General features: G+C 42.7%; 1 protein-coding gene across 1 annotated transcript in view; it reads left to right on the top strand.

The window, feature by feature from the left end:
• Positions 1-22,506, top strand: part of DOCK11 (dedicator of cytokinesis 11) — a 292,220-nt gene that overhangs the window by 93,707 nt on the left and 176,007 nt on the right. Inside the window, 9 exon segments of the mRNA XM_030208788.1 lie at positions 565-780; positions 2,371-2,493; positions 4,585-4,667; positions 6,188-6,310; positions 9,916-9,992; positions 19,178-19,362; positions 19,452-19,517; positions 21,441-21,533; positions 21,974-22,097. Coding sequence (XP_030064648.1) covers positions 565-780; positions 2,371-2,493; positions 4,585-4,667; positions 6,188-6,310; positions 9,916-9,992; positions 19,178-19,362; positions 19,452-19,517; positions 21,441-21,533; positions 21,974-22,097 — 1,090 coding nt within the window.

Below are 22,506 nucleotides of genomic sequence, written 5' to 3'. Positions count from 1 at the left end.
ACCAGGATGATGACTCTTTGGAAGACAAATGGCATGACCTTATTGATTTGAGACAGGACTCTATTAGATTTCAGTTGCATTACGCCACTCTCATACAATATTGTAGCATTCAATATATTCCTAGGCGGATTCACACCGAAACATGGCCCGTGTCGGGTCATATTTTGAATAAATTTCTTCTATTGTCCCAGTCTTGAAGGCCCTTGTGTGCTTTTTTGTTCTTGTTTGATTTGTGTACCTTGGATCCCTCTTTTGTTTTCTTTACAATCCCCCCTCTCATTCTTTTTTAAGGTGACATTACTTCTTTCCCTCTCTCAGTTCGTCCTCTGGTTTTTCCTTGGGAACACATCCTGCTTCTTTGGCTAACTGAGACCTGATTTTGACTCTACAGGGTCTCCATTTCACCACAGAGTCGGTAATTGTCAGTATATGATTTTTGGTGCTATAGAAGGAAAATGTTGAAGACTATGTGATAATGCTCTCATCCAATGTGGCTTACATGTTGCATACAGGAAGAAATTTTGTCCTAATTATGTTAACATAAACTTTTGTTCTTACGATCAGGTTGAACCTTTTTTTGTCAGCCTTGCATTATTTGATCTGAAAAATAATTGCAAAATTTCCGCTGATTTCCACGTGGACCTGAACCCTCCCTGTATACGTGAAATGCTTTTAGACAGCTCAGCAGAGTCGTTGAATGGAGGACAGTCCAGAGGATCTTCGTCTAGTGAATCTTCCACTCATGGACTTGATGACTCTCACTTCACCGACATAAAGCAGGTGCTGGATTTTACTGGTTTTAGCTTTTTGACTGTGCTCTTAAAATAAAGGGTGCCACTGCAGTTCTTGCAAACTAAACTAAATGAAAATATTGAAAACTCATTTCTGTTTGCACGAACCCCTGGATTCTGTATAGGTTGCCCAAATTTGGGCACAGATCCCAAATCCACATGTAGACTAATTAGTCAATTAAGTGCTAATAATCACTTACTGGATTTAAGCACTTAATTGGTAGTAATTAGGAGTTACACACGGATCTGACCTAAGTCCTATTCTATAATATGCGAGCTTAAATGTCATAGTGCACAACGCCAAAGAGGGCGTGGCCATGGGAGGGGCTTGGGAGAGTTGAGGCATTTCCAGAAATTAGGTGTGATGTTATAAAATACCTTCATTTGTGTGCCTAACTGCTATAATTTGGGGGCAAACATTTACAACACATTTTGCAGACAAAAAGTGCTCACGTCCAAGTTAGGCTTGAGAAGAGTACCAAGCTAGTATTCTATAAAGAGCATTCTTTACAGAATACTGTCATAACACAGACCGTAATGGTGTCTAAATTGGGTACCATTTACACTGTTAAAATGTCCAGGGGTACAAAATACAACCCATTCTGTATGCTCTAGTGGGGGAGAAATATGCCCTATGAAGCACTGTTATGATTTTTTAAATCTGTGGATGAATAATAAGTCATCAACATTCTCAGGGTTCAGTCTAACTCTCCTGTCTTCCACAATCCTTCGTGCAATAGAAGATATCTTCTTAGAAGATGTGCTGGTAGCAGGAATGTACAGAATCCCCCATGCAAATTTTGCTAGTTGTGGCCAGCATATTTGCTTGTTTTTCAAAAACAAAAAAATCAAAATATCGTCATCTGCATCACTCAAACGTAAATAACAGTTCAGTTCATTAACAGGCTTCAAAGTAGAAAATGACATGGGGACAAAGTTTATCCCCATCTCTGCCCCATTCCCGCAGGATGTCTCCGTCCCTGCCCTGTCCCCTCAGGCTCTATCCCCGCCCCGTCCCCATTGTATTCTGTACCTCAGAGTTTGGAGAACATGCTCTCTAACGGGAGAGAAGGGGACAGCTAGATCCACAGCTCTTCCTGACTCATCCGTCAGCACTGCAGACACCATTGTAAACTGAGTGTAGTAGTTTGTTTGTTAGTTTGCCTTAAATTTAGTGTGTACAAAATGTATTAATACATGGTAACATTAGTGAACATGTGTACCATCAATTTGTGCATGTTAAAAAAAAGACTAATGTGTGTTAAGTTATTTATTAAAACAAATGTGTGACATGAGCCAAAGGGGGAAAGGTACATTTTTCAAAAACTAATCAAAAATATTTTGCATGTGTGTTTTCCAAGTGCATAGAGATAACCACAGGTGACACAGATGCATTATCTGGGTGACCACTAGGTGTTGCTGCTGCTCTAGAAAACATTAGGATACCTGAAAGCACTGGAGTATTTGTCTTGAACTGCCTTGTATAAATTGGGAAAGAATAGCAGTGGGTGTTCAGTTTACAAGTTTTGGGAACGTTTTGGTTTTTTTTTTTCCTAATTGTGTTCCTTACAAATTGCAGGGAATCTTTTCAGTTACAGACCCACATCCAGACATTTTCTTGGTTGCCCGTGTGGAGAAGGTGTTACAGGGAAGCATCACACACTGCGCTGAACCATATGTTAAAAATTCAGAGCTTGTCAAGGTAGTCGCTGAGGCCTTTTTATGTTTTGTTTGTGTTGCATAGTTTCCTTAATTATAAGGGTAATTATTTAACAGGACACCTATTATAGGCACTGGTTGTGGTGCGTATTTCAAGCCTATTCTATAAAGAAAAGTAGGCACCTTCTTTTCTTTAGAGAATATTACCGCATGCGGCTGAAGACAGACTTAAATGTAAGGCATAATCACTTATTCCAACCCTATAGTTATTGTATACTAGTAAAAAAGGCCCGTTTCTGACACAAATGAAACGGGCGCTAGCAAGGTTTTCCTTGGCTCCCCTGCAGCCACCCATGTCCAGCGACCCTCCTCTCCCCCTGCGCCCACTGCAGCCACCCATGTCCAGCGAACCTCCTCTCTCCCCTGCCCCCCTGCCACCCATGTCCAGCGACCCTCCTCTCTCCCCTGCCCCCCCTGCAGCCACCCATGTCCAGCGACCCTCCTCTCTTCCCTGCCCCCCCTCCAGCCACCCATGTCCAGTGACCCTCCTCCCTCCCCTGCCCCCCCCCAGCCACCCATGTCCAGCGACCCTCCTCTCTTCCCTGCCCCCCCTCCAGCCACCCATGTCCAGTGACCCTCCTCTCTCCCATGCCCCCCCTCCAGCCACCCATGTCCAGCAACCCTCCTCTCTCCCCTGCCCCCCCTCCAGCTACCCATGTCCAGTGACCCTTCTCTGGACATGGATCAGCTGTGAGGCCAGTTTTTTTTCCCCCGGGTTCTGATGTGACATCATAATGGCTACGGTGATGTCAGCCTGATCTACGGAGCCTAGCAGACCAACTCGGAATGAGCCACGGTCCCAGGCAAGTCAGAACGTTGGAGGTGAGAATTATTATATAGGATGTCCACTAAAGTGGCATAAATAAAGCCTTTTTATCATATTAGACTTCTTTGGACTGCTTTCTGCACTGCAGAACATTTTGTTCCTCTTCTGGTATTTACGGCTGGTGTAAGTGCTCACACCTAAATTATAGATGTGTATTTCACCTGTTACACTAGTGTTCTAGAAAGTAGGCACCTTACTGTCTTTTATAAATAGGCCCCACAAAGACACCTAAATATAGGTGCTCCCTGTTACAACATTGCATATTTCTGTTAACACTGCTCATAACACTGCCCCTTTATCTTTAACTGGATAAGTCTTGTCTGACCGCCAGAAGAATTTATCCAGTCAAGAGGTGGAAATGTTGTAAAGTTGATGCATCTCTGGATATCCCCTTATGTTACCTGGGCAGATACTGGCCTCCCAGATTCTGAGGTGTTTTGCTCTGTCTTTGATTTTTCTCCCTCTTGGCTTTCTTCATGATTTTTTTTTCTGTCATTTTCTGTTACTTAACATTTTTTTTTCTTTACATATCTTTTCTTAGTTTTTTGCTGATTATTTTATTTTGATTTTCTTCCTTCTTTCTTTCTTGGTTCTTGTTTGCGGATAATTGAGACATGATGCTGCACCATCACCATCCAGTGGAATGAGCTGGGGGGGGTGGTTCTTAAACACAGAATAGAGTTATGGCATGTAAGCAGGGCCAGATTTATATGTATTGTGGCCCCTAAACTATAACATTTAAAAGGTTCCCCCTCCCTCAATTAAGTAGGGAGTATATTTTAGGTTTAATAATGTTCCATGCTTGTATGCATAAAATGCTACATTACATGCAAACATTTGTATTAATTATGTTTAAAGTAATAATGAGCCACTTTTAATGTGAGTTTCTAGCTTGTCTAGTTTATACATATATCTGGCCCTACATGTAATATCATTAGACCCATCTAATCTTTCCCGGTTCACTCCTGAGCCTCTGGCTTCCCCTCACTTCCTTCATTCTAATCACGGATTTTCCTGAGTTTGGTTACTGCTTCTGTCTCCACCACCTCCACTGGGAGACTGTTCCATGCTTTCCCCTCCCCCCCATCCCTGATGGTGGTCCTGAATCTAAGTCCATTGAGGCCTCGTTCTGCGACCGTTTATTCTAAAGCATTCTTTCTGCTGATAAAAGGTTTGCTTCATGTATGCTGATGCATTGATTTCAGTTCTGGATATGTTGTACCAAAATGTTTCTCATTGTTACTTTAGACTTCCCAGAAGGTGCATAAGATTGCTAAGCTGATCTGCAGCAGGCTGGGTCAGTATAAGATGCCGTTTGCTTGGGCTGCCAGGTTAGTTTATTTTAAAAGCCATCTTGGAATGGGGAAGAATTCCTTTGTTTTTAATAAAACAGGTTTTTATTTTTATAATGTCTTGACTGTAAAATTAGGACTCAGACAGTTGCTTCTCTTGCAGTGTGGTACGCATTTGGATTGTATCAAAGATTTATATATGGAAATATCCATTTTGACTTTTTAATGAAAACCTGCTTGTTATAATGGTGCAGCCTTTAGTTGAGGGCCTCCTTAACCTGCTCCGGGGACTCTATAACCAGTAAGATCTACAATCAATATGTAAGAGATGTTGTGCAAACTTATTTTATGCATATTCATTGTGGATATCCAGAAACCCCATCAGGCTGGGGAGGTCACTACGGCATCTTTGGGAAGCCCTGTCTCTTTAAAGCAGCAGTAATATAAACACCTTTGACTCTTAGAAGCAGTAAACTAAATCTGTTATACATAATTCTACTAAATGGAACATATTTTTATAATTGTCCTGTATCAGTATCCCCCTCTTACCCTCCCCCCACCAGTTCCGGCATCTCCCTCTCTGTCTCGCTTCTCTTGCTGATGATAACACAACAAAAAAAGGAAAAAAAACTGCAACCACTTAGCTTAACAAACATATACTATCATTGCTTCCAAAATTGGATCAAATTTGGACAGAGCTGGACTTATACATTTGTTAAGCTAAATTGTTGCTGTTGTTTTCCTTTTTTCCTTTTTTTGTTGCGTTATCATGAAATTGAAAGTTTGAAGGACTGTCGTCATACATTTATTTATTTATTGGGATTTTTATTATTGTTGTGTTATATTCACAGTTAATTGAAAGATAAGCACACAAAAGTTAAAACATTAACCCCTGGCAGGGTCGCAATAGTGCAGGGCCAGCATAAGCACTGGACCAAGTAAGGCACTGGCTCAGGGGGCTGGTGATAAAGGGTGCCAAAATCGTTAGCCTTTTTTTTTTTTACTTGTGACCTGGATTGGCCACAGGATACTGGGCTAGATTAGGGTTACCATATGGCTCCAGAAAAAGGAGGACGGATTGTGTCAGCCGGGTTTTACTTCCATTGCTTTCCATTGAATGGGCAATTACTTCCATTGAAAGCAATTACTTCCATTGAAAGCAATTGCTTTCCATTGAAAGCAATGGAAGTAAAACCCGGCTGGCTCAATCCGTCCTCCTTTTTCTGGAGCCATATGGTAACCCTAGGCTAGATGGACCATTGGCCTGGCCCAGTATGGCTATTCTTATGTCCTCTGATCAGAGGTCAGACATTTTGCAAGCTTTCAGAAGCTTAGAGGAACGAATCTCCTCTAGTTAACATGTTGCACAACTATTGGTCAACGATAGAGGAAAGCTTTATCTCTTTGTCACAGAAGCTTTGCTTCAGACAACATCAAAGCATTTAAAAGTGACTTGGGGGCAGGGTGGACAGCATATTGAGCTTTGAGAGCAGCAAATATTGTTTATATCTTCAACATCCGATGCACGTAACCTTATGTTTTCTTTTGTTTTATTTTAGACCAGTATTCAAAGACACCCAAGGCTGTCTGGATCTTGAAGCAAAATTTTCTCCTTTATATAAACAGGATAGCAGCAAACTCTCGAATGAGGATCTTCTGAAATTGTTAGCAGAGCTCAGGAAGTAAGTCTTTTTTTTAATAAACAAAGCCTCTACTGAGTATGCAAGCTATGCAGCTGATTTTTCCAATGTATCAACAGAAAGAAGGGCGTACTGACAAATGTGAAATAGTGTTAAAGATTCCCCTTTCTCTGACAGATCCCTTTCTTGGTTATAATTAGGGCCTCTGATTTTAGTTTTCCAGATAAACATTGATAGGCCCCTTGATAGAAAAAAAAACAGCTGTTTATTAGATAAACACCGGAAACATGTTGTTTCTCCAAGTATTCCCCTGATTTGTCTGTATCCGCCACTAACGTTTTGTGCTTTTTCTGCGCAATCTCCTAAATGATACAAATGTATATATTTCATTCCACTGGAAAGCGCCAACAATAGTGCCTGTGGGGTACAAAACACCGATAAACACTGGTTTTGTTGTACATCTAATAAGCTGGAAAATAAACATCTATATTTATAATATGTAAATATATAAGAATGGAAGCTGTAATTATAGTTATTGATAGTGATCCTTGTCAGCATGCCATTGTGCTGTTCAAGGTCTTAACTGAAAGTTAGCCTAACGAAGGATTCAGGGCCTACCCGGAGAGTTATCCAAAGGCCTCTGAGACATACTGCAGGCAGGTCTGAACCGTGCCCCCCCCCCCCCCCCCCCATGATGTCAGGATATCTCCCTACCTGATGGGATGGGTTGGCCAGAAGGGATTAGTTTACATAGGATTGAGGGGCCAATACACAAAGCTTACCATGCTAGAAAGGTCCAGTTTTGACTGGTTCTATCCAGTTACCTTTAACCTGCAGAATTTTTCATGAAGTCTGGAACTGTTGTTGTGTGAGGGCGACTTCTGGGGACGCACACTGCTTTAATTTTTCAATAACAAAACTTGTCCTAGGGCAGATAACTGCTTAGAGGGACGGAGAAACAAGCAAGAAGGAGATTTTTTTTTCAATAGCAAATTGCTCTGATGCTGGCTTCACCTTCCTCCTGCACCTTACTTGCCTTCCCTCAGGCTGACCCCATGATTTTGCTTGGGAAGCTCCTCCTTGCTGAAAGCCCCCCCAGCTGACATCATAGGGGCTTTCCCCCAGTTGATTGGCTGTCTGCTTATTTCTCCGCCCCCTCCCAGCTGACATCATAGGAGCAGACAGCCAGTCAGCTGTGGGAAAGCCCCCTATGATGTTAGCTGGGGGGGTCGGAGAAACAAGCAGACAGCCAATTGGCTGGGGAAAACCCCTATGATGTCAGCTGGAGGAGCTTTCAGCAAGGAGGAGATTCCCAAGCGAAAATCATCAGGGACAGCCTGAGGGAAGGCAAGTAAGCTTTAGAGGAAGCTGGAGCCAGAATTGGAGCACTGCAGGGGAATGGAGACAGGGACAGCTGAGTCAGCAATTACTGCAGGGGAAAGGAGAGAGTACAGCAGCGGGATTCCTGGGCATGCACATAATATGGACACTTACTGAGAGACTGTTCTGCGCATGTGCTAGGCACTTTCCCTACCGAGCTGCTTGCTAAATTTACTTGAACTCATTTGCATGCAATTTCCTTTGAGCATCGCTCACTATTTCAAAATTGGTAACATCTACTGTGGATCTAAATGGACACGGTTTTTAATAGGGACTTCAGAGCATCAGCCCTTAAGTGTTCAAGGATAGCCAGACAGGCTTTCTCTGAGAACTGGGCCTTACAGGAGACATCAGATCAAACAAACCAAATTAGGACACAGGAAGGTGCTGGAGCAAAGTGTGGCGAAACAAGGGACTTTCATGCTTGTGATTTGTAATGTTGCCTTATGACACTTTTTTCCTTTCATAGTATTTTCCCTGTTTGGCCAGCAGGTGATGTTTGTCCTCTGTACTATAGCTGTAGCAGAGGTCTATTTTCCTTTTAGCTTACCTTCCCCAAAGAAAAGAGGAAAACCCCGGAGTGGAAGAGTAACCCTCAGTGCCATTGGTCAAACACCCTTAGGGCTAATGCTCTGTACCCTGATTGGCCTTGAAACCCAAGATCTAGCCCAGAAGGTGCTGGAATTCTCCAGCCTCAGGGTGGGAGTGTGGAGGGAGTAGGCCTCTGCACTGAGACCCTGTTCAAATCCTGTGAGCAGTTATTTTTCCTGATCTCCCCAGGTACTATTTAGGAAGTAAAAACGTGTTCTCAATCTTTGAGGCATACATTGACATCTTGGGTGGAGACTACCTACTGTCTCTGGCAGATAATTGCAAGGCCAACAATGTGGTTGATGCTGCATACCTTTGCCAACCACTACAGGGTAGACATTTCGGCGTGCTCAGCAGCTAGTTTTGGGGCTTTGGTTCTCAAGGTGGCGGTGCCAGGATCCCACTCACTCTAGATATTTTTAAACATCTCACAGGTTATGGAATAGTGGGAAGCTACATAATGGAAGGAGAAATTAGGTCTTACCTGATAATTTTCTTTCCATTAGTCCTTCCCAATGATCCATAGGTCCACCTGAGGTTTCTGAGATGTTTACTTGGTGGAAAGTAATGGTTCAAATAGTGACTGTCATCTTGCCTGGTGCTTCCTGCATATCTCTCGTTCTCTACAAGGTGTCCAGAGATGAGAAAGATCCACTTATGTTTGCTCATCTGGTTAGTATTAGGTTAGCAAGTTGTTTAAGGTTGTTGTGTTTATTCTGAGTTTCTCCTTACTGCTTGTCTGTGTAAATACTGTGGAGCTGGACTGGATGCCAAGAGATATGTGTCTCAGCTCAGTTTTCAGTTCTTTCTCTACCTGCTGGTTGATGGACACAACTATCCCACAGGTTCTGGAATAGTGGGAAGGACTAATGGAAAGAAAATGATCAGGTAAGACCTAATTTCTCCTTAAGTGGACAATATAGAGAATAAATTGACATTGATGGAATCTCATGCTCATCCCTTAATAATATGCTTTGAGTTAAAAAAAAATATGGGCTGATATTCAAAACCATTTAAGTGGGCAGGAGAGGCTCCATAAGTGTTACTGACAATTCAGTCCCTCTCTTCAGAGGGATGTGCATGCCATCAGATCATCCTCTCTTCTTCCATTCCAAACCAAAAGTCTCTCCAAGCCCAAAGTTGGCACTTCCCCCAGGGTCCATCGGTGACACACAGACGGCTCCTGGGCATCCAGAAAGATCACCTTATCAGTAGTACAGAACGTCTTGCCAATGAGGTAAATAAAAAGTATGACCTCATCCCTGTCTTTCTGTGAAACTGGCCCTTCCACAGCTTCACAAAAGATAGACCGGAGGGCTCTGTATTCCTGTGAAACTCTCTCCTCTGCAGCTTCCCATGAGATAGACTGGTGGCCTAGTGTCCTTAGATGAAGTCAGCTAGCACAGGGCTGCCAGGAAGTCATGTAGAATCCATGGAAGTATAGTTCAGAAAAGATGGCCCATGGCCTATACAGGCCTCAGGTCTACAAAATGGTGAGATGCAAGGGATACCCCTAGAACAAGCTATATGTTATAAAATCTAATCTTAAGTGTATGACTACATGGATTTTCAGTGCCAACACTTGTATGGCTGGTGCTGCTGCAAATATATATATAACTTTTGTTTTATATTACTAAAGAGATTTTTTTTCTTGTTCCTTCCACATTACACTTCAGACCAGAGAAGACAAAACTACAGGTTATTCCTGGTCATCTAAATGCAACAATTGACTGTGTCCCCCCAGACCTTTCAAGTAAGTCTTTTGAAACTGAATATGAAGGCGCATAGATATTACATATAACATATGTAGTAGCATATAACACAGCCGTGAATCAAAACATGAATGGCTTGCACAAAAAAGATAGAGGTGGGGGGGGGGGGGACCCTGCACAGAGTAGCAGGTAACAACCCTAACAACGAACAAGGGAGGGCAACCTGCACTGAGTAGGAGGTGCAAACCTGGCCACCTTTCTGGGCAGACTGGATGGATCTTGCTGGTCTTTAGCTGCTATCATTTATTATGCTACAGTGTTACTATTACACTAGTATAGTTGTTTTACTTGTTATATAGTGTTGAATTTTTATGCCAGCTCAAGGATGAAGATGCAGCAAGGGAGCAGAGAATTTCCCCACCTCCCTCAGACCCTTGAAATATAAATCCAAAAAATATCCATGGTGGCCCAAGTGTTCTCCCACTCCCCAACCCCAAAAATGTCCATGGTGGCCTAAGTGCCCCCTCAGATCCCTTCACCCCCTCCCCATGCACCTTTAAGTTGGGAGACAGGAGCAATAGACACTTATTCCTACCTTCATTCTGCTATCTTGAAAATAGCAGCACCTGACCCTGCACAATGCATCCTGGGGTGCCCAGCACAGGGTCAGGTGCCACCATTTTTGAAGATGGTGAAGTGAAGGCAGGAGCAAATGGGCATCATTCCAGCTTACAGGTATACAAGAGTGGGGGTTGGAGGACAGAGTCAACTTGGGCCACCAAGGACATTTTTGGGGTTGGGGTGAGGGTTCAGGGATCCATGTGGACCACCAGAAATGCTTTTGGGGTTGTGGATCTTGAGGGTCCGCTTGGTCCATTAGGGCCATTTTTGGAGGCCGGGGATGGGGGTCCAGGAGATGCTACTTGAGCCACTAGGGACATTTTTGGGATTGGGGTGGGTGTTCGGAGCATCCAGGAGGTGGGAGGGTATCTAGGAGTTGGGTCTGTGCTAATGTCAGCTGGAAGTCTTGCACAAGACCTCAGGTGTGCGCCTGAGTCTGGTGCGCTTTCCCATGTTAGCTCACATTTTTTGCACCAGATCTATTTGCATACTGTTTGGTTGCTGCATCCAAGAGCAAAGTTTTGGAATTAGGCTTGTTTTAGGAAGCTGTGTGCTAAGTTGTAGTGTACAGCTCTAATGCAAGCTTGTTGCATCAACCCCTCTGCCTGGATTATTCTTAATTCCTTTGAGTGGGTGAGCATGTAGCCTTTGCCTTACTGCCAGGAGTTCTTTAATTGTACCTGTTTTTACTTGCTCCTTGTTGGCTCTGTCATTTTGATTTTATGACAGTAATACCTAGCTGAAAACTTGTGTAATTCTGCTCAGTGTCTGTAAACCCAAATATGTATGTAAATGTTAAACAAATTTCCCCTGGAGTCATTGTCCTCAAACAGGTTTCTTTTTTTCTGTACTAAGACAAGAGTGAATGGCATTGCTGTGTAAAGAGAGAGCGGTTGGTCTGTAAAGCAGCTAATTTTCTTAGATCTAACATGACCCGATATTGAACTGTATGTGGTGTTGTGTGTTGTGTACCTCTTCTGTGAATTCATTAAATTTATGGATTTATTTATTATCGACTTCAACTTATCATACTGCCTCTGTTTTCAGCCTGAAGCAGTTCACAACAGCTACAAAGTATGTAATAAAATTGCCAATAAAAATTACTACTACTACTTATCATTTCTATAGCGCTACTAGACATACATAATGCTGTACACTTGAACATGAAGAGACAGTCCTTGCTGCACAGAGCTTACAATCTAATCAGGACAGACAAATAGGACAAATAAGGGATAAGGTAATTACTTAAGGTGGGAATGAGAGAGTGGAAGAGTCAATAACCTAAAGATTCCTAAATGTATTGGTGGAAATTGGACGGAACTGGGGGGAGGGTGTTTAAGTGTGAAGTTATCAGATGATGGTCAGAGAGGGAGAAGAGCTGAGGAGCAGAACCTGGAGAGTGAGGAGTTGGAGAAAAAGATAAGATCAAGACAGTGGCCATTCTGGTGAGTAGGGGGAGTGGAGCACAGTTGATTGAAAGAGGGTGTTAAAGCGAGAAACTGAGAAGCATAAGAGTCAGGGGGATCTTTAGCATGAATGTTAAAATCCCCAAGAATGAGGGAAGGAGATGAAGGTTCAAGAAAGAAGGAAAGCCAGGAGTCAGTGAGAAAGGAAGAAAGGGACTTATAAGGGAGTCGGAGAGGTAGAGGAGTGAATAGACGGATGGAGTGGACTTTGAAGAAAGAAAAGCAGTGAGATTGAGATGGAAGAAGAGGTTGAAATCTGCAAGAAGGTGAGAGTAGTAGTGAGGAGTATGGGAGAAAAGGCAACCTCCATGACACAGGGCCACAGCTGAAGCAGAGTCTTCAGGGCAAAGCCAAGTCTCAGGGCAAGCAGATGGGGAGTATGAGGTATAATGAGGTCATAGATGTAGGAAAGTTTTCTGCAGACAGAGTGGATGTTCCACAGAGCACATGAGAAAGGCAGAGAAGAAAGAGAGAGGGGAGGAACAGAAATTACATTGGAGACATCATGGTGTGACCTGCACGAATAGGATGAGAGTTGATTTGGAGGACCAGGATTGGGATTGATCATGTTTGTTGAGATTGCTCCCTATATTCCAGCAAAGTCTGAATTTTCCTCATATTTTTAGCTATTGTCCTATCTTTAACAAAACCTACTTGTGAGTCATGGGTAGCAGAGGGTAACACCCTTGCCAATCGATTGGCCATGAGCTTTACCTCATATTTCAAGAGGGAAATTGGGCTATATGATTCTGGAATATTAGGGTCACGGCCTGGCTTTGGTAGTACTGTGATTTGTGCCAGATTAAGATGTTCAGACAAAGATGTATTAAATACATTAGCAAGGGTGCCAACCACCTCTTTGCCTAATAAGTTATAAAATTTGGCACAAAAACATCTGGTCCAGGTGTCTTTGACAAAAACATTTGCTGAATTGCCCATTTTATCTCCTCCGGTTTAATTGGGAAACTTAACATAGCACTACCTTTGACTATAATATGTGGGAGTTCTAAGCTATCTAAATACATCTGGCCTTGTAACCCCTTCTTCTGTTGCATGAGTTATATACTTTTTGTAATAGTCATGGAAATATTGCATATTACGTCATGTGTATGGGAACCTTGTTCCATCTGAGCTTTTAATGTTAAGATCTTTTTAGTCCCGTTTTAATGGTTACCAGATGGGCAAGGGGTTTACCCCCTTTATTTCCATGTTTGCAAAGGTGGAATTTATAAAAGGCTTGAGATTAAGTGTCCTTTGGTAGATCAATTCATTTAATGCAGTTTGTCTTTCTAAGAGCTGTTGCTTATCAACAGCACTGCGAGAAGTCCCATAACGTCTACAAAATTTTCTTTAGTTGATGTTACAATCTAAGGAGCTCCTTACCCCTTGATTTTTTAACATAACTATGATAACTAATTATCTCTGCACAGAGTACTTCTTTCTCTGTTTCCCAGTGTAAATCGGGTTTTCCTCGTGTGTGTGATTAGTGAGCTGGTTTCCGCCAGCATCCTATTAAACATTCTTTGAATTTAGGATCTTTATAAAGAGCCATTGAGAAGATCCATCTCTACCCACCTCTCTCAACTCCACGAATATTCCAATCTATCCAGACGAGAGCAATTGTTTTGATGCCAGTAATGTTTCCCCTTACCCTCTAACTTCCTCCTTTAACCTGTGAAACATAATCCTCTTCCTAAAACCTCCCCACACCCAGTACTCCCCTTCCCAATCCTCCCTTGACCCATTTCCAACCCCTCCCATTCCCAATTTACTCAAGAATATCCTATAATAGGATCGGTCATATATCAACACCGATCCCCCTCTCTACCCCTTTCCATAAAAGGCTCCCATTTTAACTCCTGTTTCCCCCAATAATAAATAGGTAGGTCATGTCCCTTCCAGAAGATATTCATGTAGCTTATAAAGTCCAGATAATACAAAATGTTGTCCCCAATCACATTCTCTCCAAACCTTTCCTTTTCCCTCTTCCTCCCTTTTGTGAGTATCTTCAGGAGCACAGTGTTAAGGATATTTTCCAATGCTGTCCTTTAGAATCACTGTATCATAACCAAGGTAACAATAGGGCAATAAATATTCTCAACCAAGCTCCCCAGACTGCAAATATCAAAAAAGTAGATGGCTATCCAAAATAAAGAAGTACATATAAAGCTCTCCCACAGTTTTAACTCTATTTCCTCTTAGAGTGGCTCCAAAAACTGCATCTGTAAAAAGACTGTCTAGCTCTATCATAGAGTTCGTAGTCACAGTTTCACATAAAGGTTAGGCAATGTCACAGTTAAAAGATATTCTCCTCTATCTACCAGTAGTGAGAACAATGTGCTAGTAAAACAATTAACTGCTGGTTGCCAACTAAAATGAAGAAGGGAAAGGTAACATACATTGAATGTTCTGATCATATTTACAAGCAAGTTAACAGCTATACACAGTCAATCTCTTCAAAGTTGTCTAGTCTATCAGTAAATCTTAAAAAAGGAGCTTAGGACCTAAAAACCCGAAGCCACTATTGGGATCATTTTCGAAAGAGAAGGACGTTCATCTTTCGACATAAATTGGAAGATGGGCTTCCTTCTCCCAGAGACATCCAAATTGGTATAATTGAAACCCAATTTTGGACGTCTCCAACTGCAGTCCGTCGCAAGGACGTCCAAATTTCAAGGGGGTGTGTCGGAGGCATAGCGAAGACGGGACTTGGACGTGCCTAACACTTGGACGTCTTTGACCCATAATCGAAAAAAGCAAGGATATCCCTGACGAACACTTGGACGTTTTCACCTGGATGTGTTTTTATTACGAATAAGGCACAAAAAGGTGCCTGAAATGACCAGATGACCACCGGAGAGAATCGAGGATGACCTCCTGTTACTCCCCCAGTGGTCACCAACCCCCTCCCACCCTCAAAATACATCTTTAAAAATATGTCATGCCAGCCTCAGATGTCATACTCAGGTCCATGACAGCACATGAAGGTCCCACAAGCAGTTTTAGTGGGTACTGCAGTGCACGTCAGACAGGCGAACCCAGGCCCATACCCCCCCTACCTGTTACATTTGTGGAGGAAACAGCGAGCTCTCCAAAACCCACCACAAACCCACTGTACCCATATATAGGTGCCCCCCTTCACCCGTAAGGGCTATGGTAGTGGTGTACAGTTGTGGGTAGTGGGTTTTGGGGGCTCAGCACACAAGGTAAGGGAGCTATGTTCCTGGGACCATTTTATGAAGTCCACTGCAGTGCCCCCTAGGGTGCCCTGTTGGTGTCCTGGCATATCAGGGGGACCAGTGCACTAGAAATGCTGGCTCCTCCCATGTCTAAATGGCTTGCATTTGGACGTTTTTGACATGGACATCTTTTGTTTTGAAAATCGCTGAAAGTCAGAAACGTCCATGTCTAGGGACGTCCAAATTTAAGGATTTGGATGTCTCTGACGGTATTTTGAAACGAAAGATGGACGTCCATCTTTTTCGAAAATACGTTTTTTCCCCGCCCCTGGATTTGGACGTTTTGCAAAGACGTCCAAATCGCAACTTGGACGTTTCTTTAGAAAATGCCCCTCCACGTATCAAGTAAGGTCATAGCCAGGATCTGTTGATAGTATGCTCAACATAGAGGTCTATAAAAGTAGGCCACCAAAAAGGTTGAGTTCTGTATGGTTTATCTTTATTATTGAAAGGAATGATATTCACATTACTTTTCATCCAATGTGAATATAAATGTCTGAAATAAACTGCACTTCAGTAGGTTAGCGATAGATGGCAGTGAGCCATTGGAGCTGAGGCCCATTAATTCCATAGCCCATCAGACAGTGAGATCCATTGGAGTTCCTAGAGGCCTTGGCCGCCAGGCCTCTCAAAGATTAGCTCCAGTAGGAAGTACAATATAGTCAACAAATATATAGTCCCAATAATGCCAGGTCTCAGTGTTAATAGACTAAACTCTAGTGGTCCTGGTTCGAAGTATTGAGTAATTTGTAATCTTCTTATCAATCAGCTGAACTTTCGGTCGATGCATAGTATTAGGTCTGATAATAAATCCCACAGGACTGATATGAGTAGAGGAGTGGAAATATCCAGGCCCCCCAAATCAGTTGAGAACCAGTCCCTCAACAGAAAAGTCACATGAATTATAGGGTCATATATAACATTTTCAAAATTAATATAAATGGCAAGTTCTTTACTCATACCGGCCCCTCACAGCCTTGTCACATTCATGGGCTTTCCCCTCTGGGAGCCGCCTTATCAGCTGTTTGTGCTAGAAACGTCCATGCTGCAGACATAGATTTAAAGATCTGTGTCCTTCCTGGGTGAGTCACTCTCAGGCGGACTGGATAAAAATAATGCAAAGCTTATTCTATGTTCTACTAATTGGGTATATACTGGAGCAAAGCTACGATGTTGGGAGGCTGCCTTGGCTGAATAGTCTTGGAAGCAATGGGACTTCTTATTGTTGTGGACCTACCGTTCCAAAGAGCCTGTAGTATGGTGAATTTGTGTGCATATTGAAGGTCTTTAGGTTACCACCCGAGGACTGGTAGCAGTCATCTGCCATATCCCAATCCGATGTGCTCGTTCTACTCTCAGTGGCCTTAGATGTTCAAGCAGCTGAAGATCACATAGAAACCAGGCCTCCAGGGGTGGCAGCAAAGTATATTTCTGAGCTTCAGTTGATTCAGAATTCCACAGCCCTGATTAATTTTCTGTAGATCAAGGTTGATCATATTTCTTCCTTTACTAAGTTAGTTACATTGGCTGCCAGTTCAAGCAAGGATTTCTTTTAAAGTGTTTGGTATTTAACTATTATATGGAGTCTGCTCTGAGGATTTATCACAAATAATTAAGGTTTTAAATATTAATTCAGCCTCCAGGACTTGTAATCATTTTATTCTAGCTTTTCCATCTGTAAAGAATGTAAGATTTAAGCCATTCTTTTCTCATTCTTTTGTTGTTTAGCTGTTTGTCTTTGGAACAGTCTTCCTGTCGAGAGTCACCTTTTGAAGGATTATTTTTATCTTTCATAAGACTTTGAAGACCTTTGTTTTCTTGATGTGTTGAAGACATTGCTTTTGAAGTCCTTGAATTTGTCCTCACAAGCATAAGAGCTTTCTTCGGCTGGGTCTGGGAGTCCTCCTTCAACCTAACACAATCTTCTGAGTCACTAGTACACTGCTGGAATTGTGCAAATTCATGGTTGAGAGTCTCCAGTTGCTCCTGTACTCGTTCCAACTTGGTGTCATTTGGAAACCGTCTCCTATCTAATAGAGACTACATCACTGTGGTCACCTCATCTGCCACCTTAAGCACCCACTCATAGCTTTCGGCTGATGTTGCAGGGCTAGCAGGCCCTGTCATCTTGTCTTCTTTGGCGCGAGACTATTCCTTGTCTTTTCGCAAAGTTTTTTCGCCATTACTCTGATAAATGCCCCAGCTTCTACAGGAGTTGTCTTAACGATGGGGATTGAGAGGAGGTAGCGGAAGAAGCTGATTTCAGCCGCCTCTCCTGAGCATAGTGTTATGTGACTCCCTTACTTTTTAATATTAATGTGGCCCAGTTTTCTAATGAACTCTGGAGGTAGAAATAAAGCATCATATTACAAAACAATCCACTCAAACAGCGACAAAATGAATAATAACATATGAAATTATCCTAAATCAGGGTTTCTGTTGGGGGAGGGGAGAAATGCTTAAGGCCTGGAGTAGTTACATAGTGTTGTATTCAGTTCAAGATTCTCTTATTGACCCATAAGTGCATTCACTCTGCCGCTCCCCAGTATCTCTCCACTCTCGTCTCTCCCTACGCCCCCCTTCGGGCACTCCGTTCTGTAAATAAATCTCTCTTATCCGTCCCCTTCTCCTCTACTGCTAATTCTAGACTCTGTTCCTTTTATCTTGCTGCACCTCACACCTGGAATAGACCTGTATGTCTAGGCCCGTCTTTGGCCATTTTCAAGTCCAAACTTAAAGCCCACCTCTTTACCACTGCTTTTGAATCCTAACCACCATAGACGGTCGGTAGCCCAACTGTTTGGGGAGGCTAAAGGGGGCGGAGCTTACCTCCATACGCTCCGTGGCAGCGACGTCAATGAAGAAAAAGACTACAGGCTCGCCACCAGCTTCTCCCTTCTCTCTGCACACAGTGTCCCGTGATGCATTTCCTGTTTCCGCGAGAGCAGAGAGAAGGGAGAAGCTGGCGGCGAGCCTGTAGTCTTTTTCTTCATTGACGTCGCTGCCACGGAAATAAAAGATGAAAATGCGCGGGGCGGGAGGGTGGGCTGCACCACAAGTGGAAGTCGACGATTCGGCTGGGGAGGCTTAGCCTCCCAAAGCCTCTTATACGGGGCGCCTATGCTAACCACTACTCACTTGCCCTGTCCTTATCCTCACCTCCTTATTCCCTTACCCTTAATTGCTCTGTCTGTTTACCTGTCTTAACTAGATTGTAAGCTCTTTGAGCACGGACTGTCTTTTTGTGTATGGTGTACAGCGCTGCATATGCCTTGTAGCACTATGGGAATGATAAATAGTAGTAGTAGTAGTAGTTGTTCCCTTACCCTAAAGTATATTGAACTCTTGTTACCATTTCATTCGTGGTCAACTCTACTCTTCCTAGAGGCTCCACTGTCTTTACAGTTGGGGGGCAATTCTATAGCACGGTGGTCCCAGTTTGGTGCCCAGATAATGCCTGATTGGAGTGTATTCTGTAACGACACCTGGGCACCCAGGTGTCATTATAGAACATAATCATAACCGGATATCGATGTGCCTAAGATTTACACACCTACAGTACGCCCATAGAGCTGGCATAACTGCAGACGCCTAGATGCAGCTGGAGCACACATAGCATATAGTATTCTGTAAGTTACATGCATCACCCAGGTATACACCCCTTGCAGTTTCATGCTATAGCATTAAGCGTGCCTGTATAAAATAGTGCACAGGGTGCTTATGCATTAAGTGCTCATTTTTCTCTGCATTTATGCACGCTTAGTTATAGAATTGCTCTTTTGATGTGTAGTGCTTGACACAACATCAATAAAGCTTGAAATACATGATTAAAATATAAAAAGCCAAGTAGCAAATAGTAGCTGCTGGTGTCTGTCATGTAAACCTGTTGCTCCTCTTTAGATTGTGTGACATCTTCATACATTCCTGTCAAGCCTTTTGAAAAGGACCGTAAATGCGTTGCTGTCGAAATTGAAGAATTTGTGCCTGAAGTTACGAAGTACTGCTACCCTTTCACTATTTACAAAAATCGCCTGTACGTGTACCCTTTGCATTTAAAGTATGACAGTCAGAAAACGTTTGCCAAGGTAAGTGACGGAGAAGAAGTGCTTCTGGAAAACATGAATTGCATCTGAAACATGTTTGTAACATAATTCCCCATATTGTCTTCTCTCAGGCGAGGAATATTGCAGTCTGTGTGGAATTCAGAGATTCAGATGAGAGTGATGCACACACTTTAAAGGTTTGTTCAGTTGCACTTGTTAGTCTTAACAACACAGGATCAGAAGACCCTTTGCACAACAGTAGGGTAAAATTTGAGTCCAGGCAAAGCAATATCAAGTCCAGATTACTTTATATGGAATCTGTGTGCAATTTTTCAGTTCAGGTTTTTTAGGGTGTCTTAGGACATTGCAGATGCTGGCAGAAAAGACCGTTTTCTCTGCCCAGTGTATCAGTTTGTGTCTATTGAACTTTTGTAGGTCTTACTCTACCTGTGGTCTTGCCACTCTCTTCCTTATATCACCCCCAAGCATTCTTGAATTTTGCCAGTGTTTTGTCTCCTACGATTTGTGATGGAAATCTGTTCTGTGTCTCTACCATCATTTCGTATATTCTTGTATTCCTGTTGAGTTTTCCTCCTTTCAGCCTCGTGTGATGACCCCCCTTTCCTTGAGTTATTTATTCCTGAAGTTATTTTAATGCTAGTCCAAGCTACAATGTAGAGGGAATTTTCTTTAAGAGTAACCTTAGACAACATGTTTTTCATGGAACAGGAGATCTGCCGGTCTTCCTTAGTAGCTCTGGGTAGAACCTGTGGCAAGAGTTTTTAAAAATGCAGTGCAGTTTCTGAGATTCTGTAGTAGTTCATGGCTTAATATGGATTACAAATCCAAGTTTTAGTATAAAATATTTTGTTTTGAATATTTTCATGTGAAAATATTTACAACTTTTGTTTCTGAATTGTTTTCATTTATCGCCACTTCAGTTTTAAGTTTCATGCCTTAATTTCTCCCCTAAAAACAACTTTTAAACATACATATTTGTGTATTTATGATGCATGCGTAAAAATTGCTTGCGACAAAATAAATGTCTTATAATTATTATCTTTTGTATCAAGTATGATATATGCTTTATGATATATGTGTTGCATTTTGTTTTGTTTTAGACCCCTGAAGAAGGCCTCTTTGGCCGAAACACGGACCGTGTACGGTCTTAATAAATGAATTTGGCTTTTTTACATCTGTGATTTTAGTTTGGTCTTTCTGTACATCTTCCGTTCTTGTTGTTTTTTGGTGTTTTTTACGGGAGATTTGGACTCTCTTTGTCATTAATTTCTCCCCTTGCATACCTCTTCTCTCAAACACATTGTTTTTCATTTATTTCAATCTATCAAAGATGCCTGTCTCACCTGAGTTCTTGCTAAGTCTTTCTTCCCAGTATTTCCTTCTCTACTCCCTTTGTCTCCCTTCCCTTCATCTGTCCACCTTTACTATTTTTTTCTCTCTCCTCTGCACTTCTCCCTCCTGTTTTCCTGGTGACCATTTCTTCCCTCCATACAGCTGCAGCCTGTAGTTATTGATTCCGTTTACAGTCATGTGCTGGAGCTAGTGTAGTTGAGGATAAACTGTGGAAGGTACAGGACCTAGCAGGACGCCCTGCCGATGGAGAGAATGGCACTGGCAGCAGCTGTCCACAGGTGTCAAGCAGTAGAGAGAGCAGTGCCGGTAGAAGCTGGTGAAGGAGGGGTGGGTATAGAGAACTGCATTTGTGTGTGTGTGTGGGGGACGACAAAACAGTGCCAGTAGGACCTGGCGGAGGTAAAAGTGGAATTGGCAGAACTTGTCAGAAGAAAGAGTATGTGGAGGCAGGGGGTGGTAAGAAGCAGCAGACTGTGGTGAGACAGGTGGGTGGGTGTGTGAAACCAGTGGGCAGTTCACAGCAAGAGGACAGTTCAGCAGTCATAGCTGAAACTGTGGTAGTGTACCAGGTCCCGGGCACTGGGTAGAGGGAATCTGTATGGAGAAAAGGAAGAGTTAGGGGTTACAGAGGATGGACAGACTGGATAGGCCATTTGGCCTTTATCTGCCGTCATGTTTCTATGTAACACTTTCCAGCTGCCTTCATTCCTGCTCTCCGGGCTAGCCTGCTCTTTCTTTTATTTCAGTGTATTTACAGAAAGCCTGGAGGCACCATTTTTACCACCAGCACCTTTGCCATCGTTCTGCATCATAACCAAAGTCCGGAGTTCTATGATGAGGTAAAAGGAGAGAAATCATTGCAAAAGGCCTATGAAAGTAGGTTAACTTTTTCTTTTGGAAGAAGCAGGTGTAGAAGAAAGAAAGATTACGTGTAGTTAATTTCTCTGATATGACACCATGCCATGACTCAGTCACCCTTCCTACCATGAAGGCAATTAGAGCTTTTTTCTATAATCAAACAGCTGAAAAGTGCCCTTCCCCAGCCCTCCCAACAGGTACTTTTGCTAATTGCACATGGCACTATCCTGTTATGTGCTGCCCTTCCTGACCTGCTCAGTACGATTTAATTGAGCAGGAGCCTCTCCTGCATGGACAAATCATTAAATCAGGCCCACTTTGAATGAAAAGACGCTTCGTTTTATTTCTATGTTAGGATAACACGTTGATCTTTGAGTAGTTCAACTGTTCAGTATTACCGCAGAACGTTTTGTTATTTCAGGTAAAAGTGGAACTTCCCATTCACTTGCATCAGAAGCATCACTTGTTGTTCACCTTCTACCATGTCAGCTGTGACATCAACACTAAGGGAACCACTAAAAAGCATGACACCGTTGAAACCGCTGGTACGTCTCCTACCTTCGATGTTGGGTATATGCTAAATTGCTAATGACGGAGGAAGAGTTGTGGAGCTGCCATGGGTCACTGGCTTTCAGCCAGCATTCTTGCTTTATTTTTTGTCTATTAGATTGTAAGTTCTTTGAGCAGGGACTGTCTTTCCTCTATGTTTGTGCAGCGCTGCGTACGCTTTGTAGCGCTATATATATGCTACATAGTAGTAGTAGTAGCATTCTGTTTCCTTTGGATGTCCGTTTTCTCGTGAATCCCATGTTCAGAATAACAGTGCTGAATAAGATAACAAAAGAGAGGGTAAAACAGCATACAGACACAAACTATAGCAAGAAAGGGCACGGCTGAGCCTTCAGGATTGAGATAAGTAGAGTCCTTTAATTCAACACGGGCCATGTTTCAGTG

Source organism: Microcaecilia unicolor, chromosome 7 (assembly GCF_901765095.1).
Source record: "Microcaecilia unicolor chromosome 7, aMicUni1.1, whole genome shotgun sequence".
Taxonomy (NCBI): Eukaryota; Metazoa; Chordata; class Amphibia; order Gymnophiona; family Siphonopidae; genus Microcaecilia; species Microcaecilia unicolor.
The sequence above is the reverse complement of the archived record's forward strand: the minus strand, read 5'-3'. Positions and strand labels throughout refer to the sequence as shown.